This window comes from Macaca mulatta, chromosome 3, assembly GCF_049350105.2.
Source record: "Macaca mulatta isolate MMU2019108-1 chromosome 3, T2T-MMU8v2.0, whole genome shotgun sequence".
Taxonomy (NCBI): domain Eukaryota; kingdom Metazoa; phylum Chordata; class Mammalia; order Primates; family Cercopithecidae; genus Macaca; species Macaca mulatta.
Window position 1 is genome coordinate 33,160,225 of NC_133408.1, and position 15,193 is coordinate 33,175,417.

The 15,193-nt window shown below is 36.7% G+C and overlaps 1 protein-coding gene across 2 annotated transcripts in view; it reads left to right on the forward strand.

Annotated features, from left to right (window-relative positions):
- SAMSN1 (SAM domain, SH3 domain and nuclear localization signals 1) overlaps positions 1-15,193 on the forward strand; it is a 168,035-nt gene that overhangs the window by 101,446 nt on the left and 51,396 nt on the right. The window contains exon 1 of one of the 2 annotated variants that reach the window (XM_001082905.4): positions 4,732-4,842. The exons of the other annotated variant lie outside the window; for it this stretch is intronic. Coding sequence (XP_001082905.1) covers positions 4,786-4,842 — 57 coding nt within the window. The 5' untranslated portion in view covers positions 4,732-4,785. Of the gene's footprint in view, positions 1-4,731; positions 4,843-15,193 lie in introns of those variants that run through there. 2 annotated transcript variants of the gene reach the window in all.

The following is a 15,193-nucleotide window of genomic DNA, read 5'->3' on the forward strand; positions in this document are numbered from 1 at the left end:
GCAATGAAACTCAGGCAAGATCTTATAGGGAGAAATTAACAGGTGAAATATTAATTTCTCATGTAGACTTGAGGCCAGTTTTTAGAAGAAATTAGTCTTTGTGATAGATATGCTTGATTTCACATCTTGTTGGAAACAGCACACCTCAGTAGCTCCCATCTTCTTGCCACTTCCTGTTAACAGAATCAGAATTTTATCTTCCCCTAATCTCCCCAAAACATGAGCTTGTCACTTGCTGGAGCAGGTCACCAGGAGAAGCAGAAAAGTGACTGTACAGCTTTTCTTTTTGTTCTTTTTTCTTTCTTTCTTTCTTTTTTTTTTTTTTTTTTGAGACGGAGTCTCGCTGTGTCGCCCAGGCTGGAGCGCAGTGGCCGGATCTCAGCTCACTGCAAGCTCCGCCTCCCAGGTTTACGCCTTTCTCCTGCCTCAGCCTCCCGAGTAGCTGGGACTACAGGCGCCGCCACCTCGCCCGGCTAATTTTTTTTTTTTTTTTTTTTTTTGTATTTTTAGTAGAGACGGGATTTCACCGTGTTAGCCAGGGTGGTCTGGATCTCCTGACCGCGTGATCTGCCCGTCTCGGCCTCCCAAAGTGCTGGGATTACAGGCTTGAGCCACGGCGCCCGGCCAAAAGTGACTGTACAGCTTTTCAATTAGTAACACATTAGAAGGGATTTCAAGAGCTGGGTAGGGGCTGGGTCCCTTAGAGAAAGGAATCAGTAAACAGGAACTCCAGAGAGAGAATGAGTAAATAACTTTAGAGAGTTAGGAAATACAGGAGATTCACAAGGAAGCAACTATCCCCCCACCCCCCCCCCGCCAACTTCCTTCACCCCTCCCATAGGCCAGGGGGAATATCCATTCCATCATTTCTCTTAAATTCCCAAATCCAAACAAGGAGGTGTTGAGATGTTTAATCCACTTATGGTAAGAATAAGCTAGATAACTAGAGGAGGGTACAACACCAAGACCCCTCTATAGAGCTTGGCACCATCATCTGAATTATTAAATACACAATTGCACAGGACATCATCAGATGCCAGTGTGTACTTATTTCAGGAAACCCTTAGAAAGAAACAGTTTTTTTAATATGTTGTAGGATCTCCACTTCCATGAAGCCACAAACAGGTAGGAACACAATATCCCCACTCAACTTCTTTGAATACAATTCTCTTCCCTGTACTATAGAAAGTAAGCCTTCTCTGAGGGGGCCCAAAAGAAGAGAGGATTTATCAAGGTTAAGTTACTTGTATGAATGACTCCTTTTCTTAATCATAGATGAGTAAATTCTACAGGTTTGAATGGAATACAGTTCTTTTTTTCTATAAAATGATTATTCTTATATTAAATGTTAATTTCAGAGTTGGGCTCTGTGATGACAACCTTATTTTGCTTATTTTCAAATTCTTGAAATTTGTCTCTCTGTTGTCCTCCTGTAACAAAGCACTTGAGGTATAGTCAGGAGGATTTTCAGTTAGAGTTAATAAAATATCCCTTGGTCATGGTTGTCCCAGTAATACATGGAGGCATACATAAGATTGTGCCCAACCAACTCTACAGGTTAGAGAAGTTTTAACTGTTAGAGCAATGCGGAGAATCTAGTTTCATTCTAAAAGACTTGATTTGAAAACCCTTCATCCATTGAACAAGTGTACATGTCCTAAAAAAAAAAAAAATGTAGAGTAGGATTAATCCAAACTACTATCTAATTGTATTCTTCAACCTGATGGTGGAAGGCAGAGAGATGTAGATGGAGATCCTCAATGTCTCAGAATCGAGGACATCACTTTGAATGTCCCATGATCTCTAGTTTCCTTCCACCTATGCTTCGAATTTTATGATTTGTGTTTTAGCAATACACTAAATAAAATATTTGTTGGATTGCTGAAACAATCCTTTTATGGCTCACCTTACTTTCCTGAGAAATACGCCTCAATCTTTGTCATTCAACTGCAATTTCTTTAAAATTTTTACTCATGATTCGTGACACAGAGATTGTACACAAAGTTCCATTCTGTCTGGGATGTAAGACCATTAAGGTATTGTAAAGCACCAAGACTGTGCTTTTGCAATTTCCCTATTTCAGAACACATGTTAAGCAACAGGTTTCCCAGTGGTTTAAACATGGTCAGGAGTTAGGTGTGCTCAGTACTGACTCTACTTCATTCTTGTTCTGTCCATCTGTGACTTTTGAGTTTGCTGGATCACTGTGTCACTCACTGACTATCTTGGTGTCTCCAAATTCCATAAAATAGTAGATAATTGATAAAAACATTTACCACCTTGTCACTTGATCTTTTTGGGGATCAAGAAGTTTCACATAGGTAATGAATGGGACCTCAAATGTCAAATCTGTCTTTTAACCCCCAGAGAACATTTTTCTTGAGTGAAAGAACGATTGGAAAATTCCTTTTCCACCTGTACTTGAAGGAAAATACTTATTTTGTTTACATTTTAAATATTTCTTGTAATGTTAAAGACGGTGAAGTGCCTAGAGATCCATAAATGGATATATATATATATATATATATATATATATTTTTTTTTTTTTTTTTTGCTGGAGTATAATACTTTTAAAAACCGCATCTAGTCCAGACATGGGTCTCATAAATGTAAGTGTTCTCTATTCTTTAGCATTGTATTATAGAAACACTGGAGAAATATAACCTACAGCAAGCACCGCCCCAAACTGTTTGAAACATCATGCCTATTTAGAGTTCACAAACATTTTTTGACACAAAACCTTACTGTAATGATGAATCATCTAATAAGTATGTCCTTTATTGATGTTTCATTTTATTATCAACAAAACTCTGCCATGTAGTAAGTACAAGCATTATCATTGCCATTTTGTTATTGATTCAACTCCATAATTAATTTTTATTCATAGATGAAGAAAAGGGGGTGTTGAGGGTGCAACAGGTTCACTTAAAAAATGTATTTTTTATGACTTTCAATTTGTTAAGAGATGAAACAAAAGATCTGCCTAGCCTACTTTCTTAACCCAAGCCCAAACTGAAAGTCTAAGAGATGTATTTCTAGGGAATTACCCAACCTCAGCATTCTCAGGTTTTCCAGTGTTCTCTGTCTGTGTCAGAATTCGAAAACACTAGCTCAATAATTCTCAAAATTAAAAGTCTGCTTTTATTACCTGGTAATAAAATAATAGGCATATTAACCATAATCTTGAAAAGTATATTCTTTCAATTCTGTTATAGAACAAAAACAGATTGTTTTTAGCTAGTCAAGAGGTTTGAAATATTGTCAGATAGCACAAAATAGACAATCAATTTAATATTTATTAAATGAATTAGTGAAATTTGAATCTCATTTGTTAAATGAATTAGTAAAATTTGGGCCTCAGGGAGTGGGGCTTAGAAGTGTGAGGGAAGTCTGAGAAACAAAGTCAGTGGAAAAGCTGCTGATTAAGAATACGGCACTACTGCTTTTCAATTCAGAGGATTTATAAACAGAAATTTCGGTTTATTTTCTTAATCTGGCTTGCTCAAACAGAACCAGAGTTTCATATATTTTGCAAGTCTCCCTTTGGTAAATCCCTAGTTAACAATAAAGCTTGAACTTCTTCCTTTTACTTCTGGGTATTTTGCTTTTTTCATGATAATAAACAGTTTAAAACCATGAAGAAACTCTTAGTAAGTCATATTAGCTCTACTAGGCCTATTCAATAGAGGCTCTGGGCGTTTCATTTGAAGAAACCATTGATCCATTGACTCATCACCAGGACAGCAATTATCAGAATATGGCATCGTTTGTAGCACAGAGACATATGGTTAACTGGGGGTTCTGTTTAATTGATCTCTTTGTTAACCAGGACTTTACAACATCTTAATACATTAGAAAAGTAACATATGCATAAACATTTACTTTTAGAGTCAGGTTCCCATTTATATTTAGAATGGGTCTAATCCATATTTTAAAATATATGCATACATGCTTCAAGTAGGATTAATATTGTTTAAGGTCTAACTTATTTTGTCGTCTAACAGTTTTTATTTATTTCATCTTCTAACAGTGTTTATTTAGAAATATATCATGCCTGTAATCCCAGCACTTTGGGAGGCTGAGGTGGGCGAATCACGAGGTCAGGAGATCCATCTTGGCTAACATGGTGAAACCCCATCTCTACTAAAAATACAAAAAATTAGCCAGGCATGGTGGCACGTGCCTGTAATTTCAGCTACTCGGGAGGCTGAGGCAGGAGACTCGCTTGAATCCGGGAGGTGGAGGTTGCGGTGAGCCAAGATCATGCCCCTGCACTCCAGCCTGGGTGACAGAGCGAGACTCTGTATCAAAAAAAGAAAAAAAGAAAAAAAAAATGTGTATATGTATATGTAAACTTGACTACCTTGAGTATTCTTTTATTTTTTTTTTAATAATAGAAAGCCAACATCTCAAGTTTTATTTCAGTTATTGTCTCTGATTTTTCTTTTTTCTACCCATGGAATACATTGTAGATTTTTGCTTTTATATAATGAGTTTTGTTTTGAAATCCTTACGGCTCTTGTAACTGCAGGCATATCTAAGTATGAGATTTGGAACATACCTCATAGAATATAGCAGGACAATAAAGAGTTACCAAAGAATTACTGTAAGAAAAAAAAATTACCCATGTAAATGTTGAAGTCATATCCTGACCGAAGGAGGAAGTGGCAGGTCCCTGGGCTCAACCTTATCTGATGCTGTACATTAGACAGCACACTGCTGACTATTTTCAGTTGTTTCTGTAACAGCAGAAAGTGCACTCACTAGGAGTAGTCAGGATTCAAAATGCTCAAGAGAAAGCCATCCAATGTTTCAGAGAAGGAGAAACATCAAAAACCAAAGGTAAGGAAATTTCATACATAGTTAAATAAAATCAAACTATTTAATAGAAAATAAACACATACGTGTGTTTGAACACATACAATGTTCTCATCTGTGAGTCATAAGTCAAACATAGGGTTTAATGCCTCATGGCAAATATGGAAAAATTAAATTGCAAAGTTGGATTTTAAATCACACCTAGCAATTATTGTCTCTGTAATTTTGTCTTATAGTGCATATTGGAACATTTACATCTGTAAGTGAAGTTTGAGTTCAGCTCAACTTCAAAAAAATCAATTTAGTGGTCTCTGAGTGTTTGTTATCATAAAGTCTTCTTGCACGTTTTTAATGACTATGAGATTGTCAATGTCTATTAAACAGTCTACTGAATGAATTTTATCTCTTAAGAGGTTAGCTCTTCAAAATAGAGTTATGAGAAGGTTGTAAAATGGAAATGTTAGGTTAAATATAAGACTTTTCTCATTTTTGAATGTTGTTATGATAGTTTGTTGTAGAGATGTATATTTGCTATTCTCTTGAACTAATGTTATTACTACACAAAAAATTGGGCTGTGTTTCGAGAAGCATCAAAACACCATATACTGGTAACTTGACAAATTGGTAATATTAATATGTAGAATGTTGCTCTGTTCTTTGTCTTGGCAATAAGTGCTACTTTAAAAAAAATAGGTCATGGGATAAAGTTTAGATTCTATTGTAGAACTCTAGATTTATTAATAACATAAAACAACTATTTACAATGTACCAATGTCAGAAAATTTCTCCAATATGTGTACATTTCTTTTCTTAGGTAAATAAAATTTTTAATCTCTTTCCGAGATAAACAATAGCTGAGTCCAGTTTTTTTTTGAAGGATTCATTTATTGTCTATCAGTCTTTGTATGTTAGGCACCCATTTTCAGAGAAAGAGGTTGGTTTCTTTCATTTATTATGACCTTTTGAATTGATGAGATATAGAACAATGGTCAATATTTTTAAACTCTTTGGAAGTTACCATCCAAGTTTTTCTGAAGGAAACAAAAATAAATGATTTCCTATCTTTGGAAAGGTAGAATAAATGATTTTTTTTTTTTTTTTTGAGACGGAGTCTCGCTCTGTCTCCCAGGCTGGAGTGCAGTGGCCGGATCTCAGCTCACTGCAAGCTCCGCCTCCCGAGTTTAGGCCATTCTCCTGCCTCAGCCTCCCGAGTAACTGGGACTACAGGCGCCCGCCACCTCGCCCGGCTAGTTTTTTGTATTTTTTAGTAGAGACGGGGTTTCACCGGGTTAGCCAGGATGGTCTCGATCTCCTGACCTCGTGATCCGCCCGTCTCGGCCTCCCAAAGTGCTGGGATTACAGGCTTGAGCCACCGCGCCCGGCCCCTGAATAAATGATTTTTAATATTAATTCTTTCTGACCCATATACATAATAATGGATAGACAAGCATCTTTAGTTTAAAATATAGCTAGATAACATATCATGATTTTTTCCCTAATATAAGAAAAATTCAAAGTAACATTTTCCAAATAATACAAAAAAGTTTTTAAAAGCATGACTTGTGCTTCTATTTAAGATTAATTTTATATGATATTTACTTGATTAAGTGCAACAAATAGTTGACAATTGTAGGTTTAGGGAAGATCATAAAAGTTGATATGGAGAATGATATACCTCAAAATATTTAAAATCTAAAGATAGAGTATTTAATAAAGCCTGTATTTTATAGTGAGTCATATTTATGACATTAAACTATTTTCAAAATGATACTTTACTCCATCATTATTTGCCTTAAGAGCAGTAACTATTATAATATGCTTAGAATATTGTTAATCTTGACTTCCTTATTCAAAATAAAAATATATTTGAAAATATGTACATCTTTGAACAAAACATATCACAGAAAATGGTAACATTGGAAACGCTAAGTTTTGTTGTGAATGAATTCTTATTTTCATTAGACAGATGGTTTCATTCTGTATGGATTTAAAGAGATGTGAGAATAGATGTACAGGTATGTTTTTCATACATTCAACTGGATTCTTTCCTTTTAACATGGAAGTGATATTTTTCCATTTGTAATTATGTCTTAAAATAACTCTTTTTTCCTCTTAATTCACATTTATTTTGGTGGGTAATTTTCTTTGCATATTATATGAATAAAGAGCAGTATCCGGCCAGGTGCATGGGCTCACACCTGTAATTCCAGTACTTTGCAGGGCTGAGGCGGGTGAATCACTTGAGTTCAGGAGTTCTAGTCCAGTCTGGGCAATGTGGCAAAACCCCATCTCTACAAAAAAATGCAAAAATTAGCTGGGCATGGTGGCATGTGCACATAGTACCAGCTAGTCAGGAGGCTGATGCAGGAAGATTGCTTGAGCCCAGGAGATTGAGAGCTACAGTGAGCCATGTTCGTGCCACTGTACTCCAGCCTGGGCAACAGAGCAAGACCCTTTCTCAAAAAAAAAAAATTGGCAGAGGTGGATGCTACGATAATCCCTACAAATGAAAGGCGCGTAGAAAAAGGAGTGCAAATCCTTTCATTTACTGAAAAGAAATTTTGTCTAGAAAGGGTCTATGTCTAGAAACAGAACCATCAAGAAATTGGTCTGAAATATAGGGAATCACTGTCTTCACTACACACCAGATGTTAGTTTACATTTTCTAACCCAGAAACATAAACTCTTCATACTATACTCTCAGAATTTCTGAAAGAGATTGTCTTGTTTTTGTGTGTGTGTTTTTTTAATCGTAAATGCTATAGTAGGGTAAAAAGTGACAATATTAAAAATGAAGAAAATATTTAATCATTTAGCTTTTGTTAACTGTCATTGGTTCTATTTCAAGTGACCTGTTGGCCAATTCAAATGCAATGCATATTATAAATAATGTTACCTCAAATAAAAATGATGAAACTTTTTAATTAATAATTAATGGACAAAGATTTTGTTATTAGTATTTTCAAATAGGTCTTACAGCTATGAGAAGGTTCAAAACATTCATGTATATAACATGTAGCAATAGATTTTGAGTCCTATATCAAAAATAATTTATTATTTTCTTTTATTCCTAAAACTTATCAATAAACATGTTCATGAATTTAAAAAGAGTAAATCCGAATACATGTTAACCACAGTTTTACCATGTGCCTGTTATAGATATTCTATAACAGAAACTGGTAAATTCTTGCAGAATTATTACAAAAGAAACCCATTGCATGTACTGGAATCTCAATAACTCCTAAGGGTTTTAATGTATGTCTCAGAACTCTCTGCTGTATATAGATAAATTCCAAATTAAAAAAGAAATAGGAGGAATAATAGTTAAGTATTCTATACTTATATTAGTTAAAAATAGGCTTGCTTAATATACATGCAAGTTACTGTTATTTTTCTTCTTGAATTTTGTTTTTACCTTGGAAACAGGGTCGTGCTGTGTCACCCAGGCTGGAGTTGCTGTGGTCCAATCATGGCAAACTGCAGCCTCAAACTCCTGGGTGGGCTCAAACTACCTCCCGTCTCAGCCTCCTGAGTAGCTGGGACCACAGGCGCCATGCCACCAGCCCAGCTAACTTTCTAATTTTTTGTAGAGATGAAGTCTTGTTATGTTGCTCAGGCTGGTCTCAAACTCCTGTGTTCAAGTGATCTTCCCACCTCAGCCTTCCAAAGTGCTGGGATTACAGGCATGCGCAACCACAACTGACTGTTTTACCCTCTTACTACTAGTGCCCACTACTGATAGTGATTTTACAAACTTCTAAGCATATACAGTATTCAGATTTGATGAAATGTTATTGCATTACACTCTACAAATGCTTAAATTATAGAACATAACAATTTTCCTTATCTGTTTTTCCAACTAAAATATTTTATTTTTCTATATTCATCGTTGGTTTATTTTCATGTCAGTTGCTGTGCTTACAGGTTTTTGAACACTAATTTATTTAATATTTGTAACAACTGTGAGAGAATGACTCTTATTTAGCCTCATATGTAAAGAGCCTAAGGCATAAGGAAGCTTAATTACCTTGAAGAAGACACAGAGTTAGATGAAAAATGAAACTGATGTGAAATATGTTAGTTTCCAATACTTCCGTTCTTAATATACTGCCATTATAAGCAACAGGACTGTAGATATTATTTCTGTTTCCACCTGAATTGCTGGCTAAAGTTTATGGAGATCAGGGAGACCATGTCTGTAAGAGCATCTGTAAGTTTAGAAATCCTCATTCCTGTCTCTGACTATGCAGGAAGTTCATCAGAGAAATCCCTCTAGGTGTCTGGGACACACACATGTCAACACCTATGATTGTAAAAACTTTCCTTCCCTCCCTCCTTCCCTCCCTCCCTCCCTCCCTCCCTTCCTTCCTTCCTTCCTTCCTTCCTTCCTTCCTTCCTTCTTTCCTTCCTTCCTTCTTTCCTTCCTTCCTTCCTTCTTTCCTTCCTTCCTTTCTCTCTCTCTTCTTTCTCTCTCTTTTCTTTTCTTTCCCTTTCTTGCTTTTTCTCTTTCTTTTCTTTCTTTCTCTTTCTTTCTTTTTCTCTCTTTTTCTTTCTTTCTTTCTCTCTCTTTCATTCTTTCTCTTTCTTTCTTTTCTTTCTCCTTCCTTCCTTCCTTCCTCTCTCTTTTCTTTCTTTCTCTTTCTTTCTTTCTTTCTTTCTTTCTCTCTCTCTCTCTCTCTCTCTTTCTTTCTTTCCTTTTCCCCTCCCCTCCCCTCCCCTTCACTTCCTTTCCCTCTTTCATCAGGTTCTCCCTCTGCTACCCAGGCTGAAGTGCAGGCGCAATCACCACTCACTGTAGCGTCAGCCTGCCTGGGCTCAGGTGACTCTGCTGCCTCAGCCTCCCGAGTAGCTGGGATCACAGTCCTGCACCACCATGCTCAGCTAATATTTATGTTCTTTGTAGGCATGGGGGTTTCGCTAGGTTGTCCAGGCCAACAACTTTCTTAATAGTCAAATATTTTTAAAAATGACCTCATATTGAAGTAAGCACCACATATCTTCCCTCTGCAGCTAGCATAATACTTGCAATGTAGTAGACTCTCAATAAATATTTGTAAAGTGAAAGAAGTTTCTTCAGTCTACTCTAGAGGTGTCTAATCTTTTGGCTTTCCTGGGCCACATTGGAAGAAGAAAAATTTTCTTGGGCCACATATAAAATACACTAACACTAAGGATAACTTATGAGCTAAAAAAAAAAAAAAAAAAGAAAAGAAAAGAAAAACAAAAACAAAAACAAAAAAAAATCACAAAAAAATCTCGCAATGTTTTAAGAAAGTTTATGAATTAGTGTTGGGCCACATCCAAAGCCATCTTGGGGCTACAGGGTAATACACCCTTGGTCTACTATATACAGCCTGGTTCAAGTATGGATACTCACCCGAGCTATGTACTTTTCTTTTTTTTTTTTAAAAAACAGGATTTTGTTTGCTTTTTCTTTCTTCCTTTTTTTATTTTAAGTTCTAGGGTACATGTGCAGGTTTGTTACATATGTATACATGTGCCATGTTGGTGTGCTGCACCCATTAACTCCTCATTAACATTAGGTATTCCTCTTAATGCTATCCCTCCCCCTTCCCTCCTCCTCCCACCCCACAACAGGCCCTGGTGTGTGATGTTCCCCGCCCTGTGTCCAAGTGTTCTCATTGTTCAATTCCCACCTATGAGTGAGATCATGTGGTGTTTGGTTTTCTGTCCTTGCGATAGTTTGCTCAGAATGATGGTTTCCAGCTGCATCCATGTCCCTACAAAGGACATGAACTCATCCTTTTTTATGACTGCATAGTATTCCATGGTGTATATGTGCCACATTTTCTTAATCCAATCTATCACTGATGGACATTCGGGTTGGTTCCAAGTCTTTGCTATTGTGAATAGTGCCACAATAAACATATGTGTGCATGTGTCTTTATAGTAGCCTGATTTATAATCCTTTGGTTATATACCCAGTAATGGGATGGCTGGATCAAATGATATTTCTAGTTCTAGATCCTTGAGGAATCGCCACACTGTCTTCCACAATGGTTGAACTAGTTTACAGTCCCACCAACAGTGTAAAAGCAGTCCTATTTCTCCACACCCTCTCCAGTACCTGTTGCTTCCTGACTTTTTAATGATCGCCATTCTAACTGGTGTGAGATCTTATCTCATTGTGGTTTTGATTTGCATTTCTCTGATGGCCAGTGATGATGGGCATGTTTTCATGTGCCTGTTGGCTGCATAAATGTCTTCTTTTGAGAAGTGTCTGTTCATATCCTTCGCCCACTTGTTGATGCTGTTGTTTGTTTTTTTCCTTCTAAATTTGCTTAAGTTCTTTGGAGATTCTGGATATTAGCACTTTGTCAGATGGGTAGATTGCAAAAGTTTTCTCCCATTCTGTAGGTTGCCTGTTCACTCTGGTGGTAGTTTCTTTTGCTGTGCAGAAGCTCTTTAGTTTAATTAGATCCCATTTGTCAATTTTGACTTTTGTGCTGTTGCTTTGGGGTTGCAGTCATGAAGCCTATGCCTATGTCCTGAATGGTATTGCCTTAGTTTTCTTCTAGGGTTTTTATGGTGTTAGGTCTAATATTTAAGTCTTTAATCCATCCTGAATTAATTTTTGCATAAGGTGTAAGGAAGGGATGCAGTTTCAGCTTTCTACATATAGCTAGCCAGTTTTCCCAGCACCATTGCTTTCCCCATTGCTTGTTTTTGTCAGGTTTGTCAAAGATAAGATGGTTGTAGATGGGTGGTGTTGTTTCTGAGGCCTCTGTTCTGTTCCATTTGTCTATATCTCTGTGTTGGTACCAGTACCATGCTGTTTTGGTTACTGTAGCCTTGTAGTATAGTTTGAAGTCAGGTAGTGTGATGCCTCCAGCTTTGTTCTTTTTGCTTAGGATTGTCTTGGCAATGTGGGCTCTTTTTTGGTTCTACATGAACTTTAAAGTAGTTTTTTCTAATTTTGTGAAGAAAGTCATTGGTAGCTTGATGGGGATGGCATTGAATCTGTTAATTACCTTGGGCAGTATGGCCATTTTCACGATACTGATTCCTCCTATCCATGAGCATGGAATGTTTTTCCATTTGTTTGTGTCCTCTTCTTTCACTGAGCAGTGGTTTGTAGTTCTCCTTGAAGAGGTCCTTCACGTCCCTCGTCAGCTGGATTCTTAGGTATTTTATTCCCTTTGAAGCAATTGTGAATGGGAGTTCACTCATGACTTGGCTCTCTGTTTGTCTGTTATTGGTGTATAGGAATGCTTGTGATTTTTGCACACTGATTTTGTATCCTGAAAATTTTCTGAAGTTGCTTATCAGCTTAAGGAGATTTGGGGCTGAGACAATGGGGTTTTCTAAATATACAATCATGTCATCTGCAAACATGGACAATTTGACTTCCTCTTTTCCTAATTGAATACCCTTTATTTCTTGCTCCTGCCTGATTACCCTGGCCAGAGCTTCCAACACTATGTTGAATAGGAGTGGTGAGAGAGGGCATCCCTGTCTTATTGTTTTTTTGTAGCAAATCTGTTAATATGTGTGTAAAAATGTTTGTGTATACGTACAACTCTAATTCATTTTAAACTTTATGTTAAGAACTCTAATATACCCATGTTATTAAAGAATCCCATTGTTATCTAAGGGTAGACCTTGGTCCAGGTTAAAGAATATGGTAGAAACTTTGAAAATAGAAAGACATGGATCTCATAAATTAAAGTTAGTAACTGTAATTAGAACATTTTGGCCTTTACTTGGCATGGATTAATGATCTGTGTTAACAAATTTTAGCTGGTTTTTCTTTGAGTAAAGGAGATTCAAGTACCATTGTTATTTTTGAGGGAAACGTTAAAAATAATGACAGTTCTGGAAATAGCCTTTTTTAAACCATTCTTTTTAATCTAAAGTGCATACTAAATGAGACACCATTAGTGTCACAGATGCTAATTTTCACTAGCAATGACTGAAGTGGCATTCTTTCCCATTTGCATTTGATCCTAGCAATGATGAGAGGTGATGAGTTGATTATGAGCTGTTTTCACTGCACTGCCTGCTGTGCAAATTTATGCTCCTAGACAAGGATGACACATAGTTGTGCTATTAAAGAGCTTTCTTCACTGGTTTTTTGTATCAAGACTGCTAAGATACATTTTTAACTCTTATCTAACCAGGTATGAGAAAGAGAAGAAGTATTTATATGCACTGGTGCTTACTTGAGGCCAGGCACTTGTCCAAGATGCTCATGTCCATTATTATATTTAATCTTCTCAAAATCCCATGAGATAGACATTATTTTTATCTCCAATTTACAAAGAAGGAAAAAGCCCTGTAGATGCAAAATATTTTCCCCAAGTTAAAAGATTTGGGATTTATGGCACAACTTTCTGCTTCTAAGCCTGTGTCTCTCCCGTCCTACTCTCTATTACTTCTTCATCTGGGGTACAATTTTTGTTGAATGTTTGCCTTTACAAACAGAGTTTTCTGGAATAAAATATGTGATATAAAATGCAGGTAATATGTTAGATTTACTCTTTTCCCCTTTAAAAGATGGTAGCTATAAATAAATATTTATTTTAACTTCTACTTATTACCTCCGTCTCCTCCAAAAACAAAACAAAACAAAAAACCAGATCTCTCAAAAGGTTGTCTTCACTTTTGTGTTTATGTAGCATTTTAAAAAAATTTTTTGATAAACTATAATGCAAAGATAAAACCAAATAAGACAAGTCAGGAGAAAATGGAGTCTAGAACATGTTAAAATGTATCTCAAGGTTCATCAAGGCTGACTTGAATCTAAGGACTTGCTACTCATTGTGGTCCTACAGAGCAACAGCCTGGCATTCCAGGAGCTTGTTAGTAATGTGCATTTTCCAGTCTGCCCCAGGCCTATGAAATTAAAACATACATTTTAACAAGATACTCAGCAGTTCTGTGAGCACTTCAAAATTTGCAAATGATGCTCCAGGCCGATGGTTTTTGGAGCCTAGGCTGAACATTTGAATGACTGAAGAGCTTTAAAAAAAATACTGTTGATTGGGTTCCATCCCCAGATATTCTTATTTACCTAACATAAAATGTGACTGGGCATCAAGAATTTTTAAAGTTTTCCAACCTGGCAGCACTTTTTTCTACTTTACAAAATACTTAAAAGTTAATCCACTAATCCATGCATTCATTCATTAATTTATCCTTCAGTGCCACAAATGTCTATTAAATGCTTATTATGGACAATATACTGGAGATACCAAGGTGAACAAAAGAAAGATCTCTGCCTTAATAGGACGTATATTTACTGGGGATGACAGGCAATCAATAGGATAAAGTTAAAAATACAGTATGCTAGATAATCATAGGTGTCAAGAAGCAAAAAAAAATTAACAGAAAAGGGAAATTTGAAATATGAAGAACTAGAGAAGCGTTGGTGAGAATGGGGCATTGGTGACAGGACTGGAAGAAAGTGAAGGAGCTGGTCTTGGGATTGGTGAAGGAAACTGTACTCTGGGCAGAGGGAAGAGCAAGTGCAAAGGTCTTGAAATGGACTGTCTCTGGTGTGTTTGAGAAGCAGTGGAGCAGAGTACATGGGGCGGGGGGAGCAGCCACTGAGAGCTGGATCACAGAGGGCGTTCTAGGCCATTAAAAGAATATTAGCTAGTGTTGAAAGATTTCTGAGAAGTGACAGAATCTGGCCTACGGTTTAGGTGGTTTATTTCGGCTTTGTGTTTCAAATATACGGAAGGGAGTGAGACCAGTTAAGAGACTATTGCAGAAACCAGGCAAGGGATAACTGTGGTTCAGACAAAGGAATGGCCCAGTTGACTTGGATGGTGAGAAGACTCCAAATTTGGGATATATTTGTACTTATTGTATCCATTTGGATATTTACAGGAAACTTACCACATGCAGTCTAAAGACAGCAAACAGAAAGCTTCCACTGTCCTGTCCCATTCTTGCTTCCAGTTGGTGCTTGCCTTCCAAGGAGAAATGGCCTCATTCCATTGTTTACAGCCACCAGAAATTCACCCCAAAATTGATGTCTCACTTTCCAAAGGTTTCTTCTTCTTTCTTAAACATATAATTTTCCATTGGATTTTATTTTAATTTGTAGTGCACCTTTTAAATACTTTTTAGCCTTCACGACTTCTCTCCAAACAAAGCACTAGTTCATTTTAGCGCTTCCATTTTATAGAATATGAATCTGTAATCAAGTTTTATCCCAAGCAGGTAGCAAAAGGTTTGGGGCCAAATATATTAGCTATACTTGGAAAGTGTTAGATAATATTCAGAAAGATCAGGAGATGAATAGTTAGAGAAATGACAGAAGCGTAGCCTCCCCTTTGTTTGGAAACTTGGATATTGTATTTTTTAAGAAGCGTTATAGAGTCACTATCTTGACTACCAAAATGCT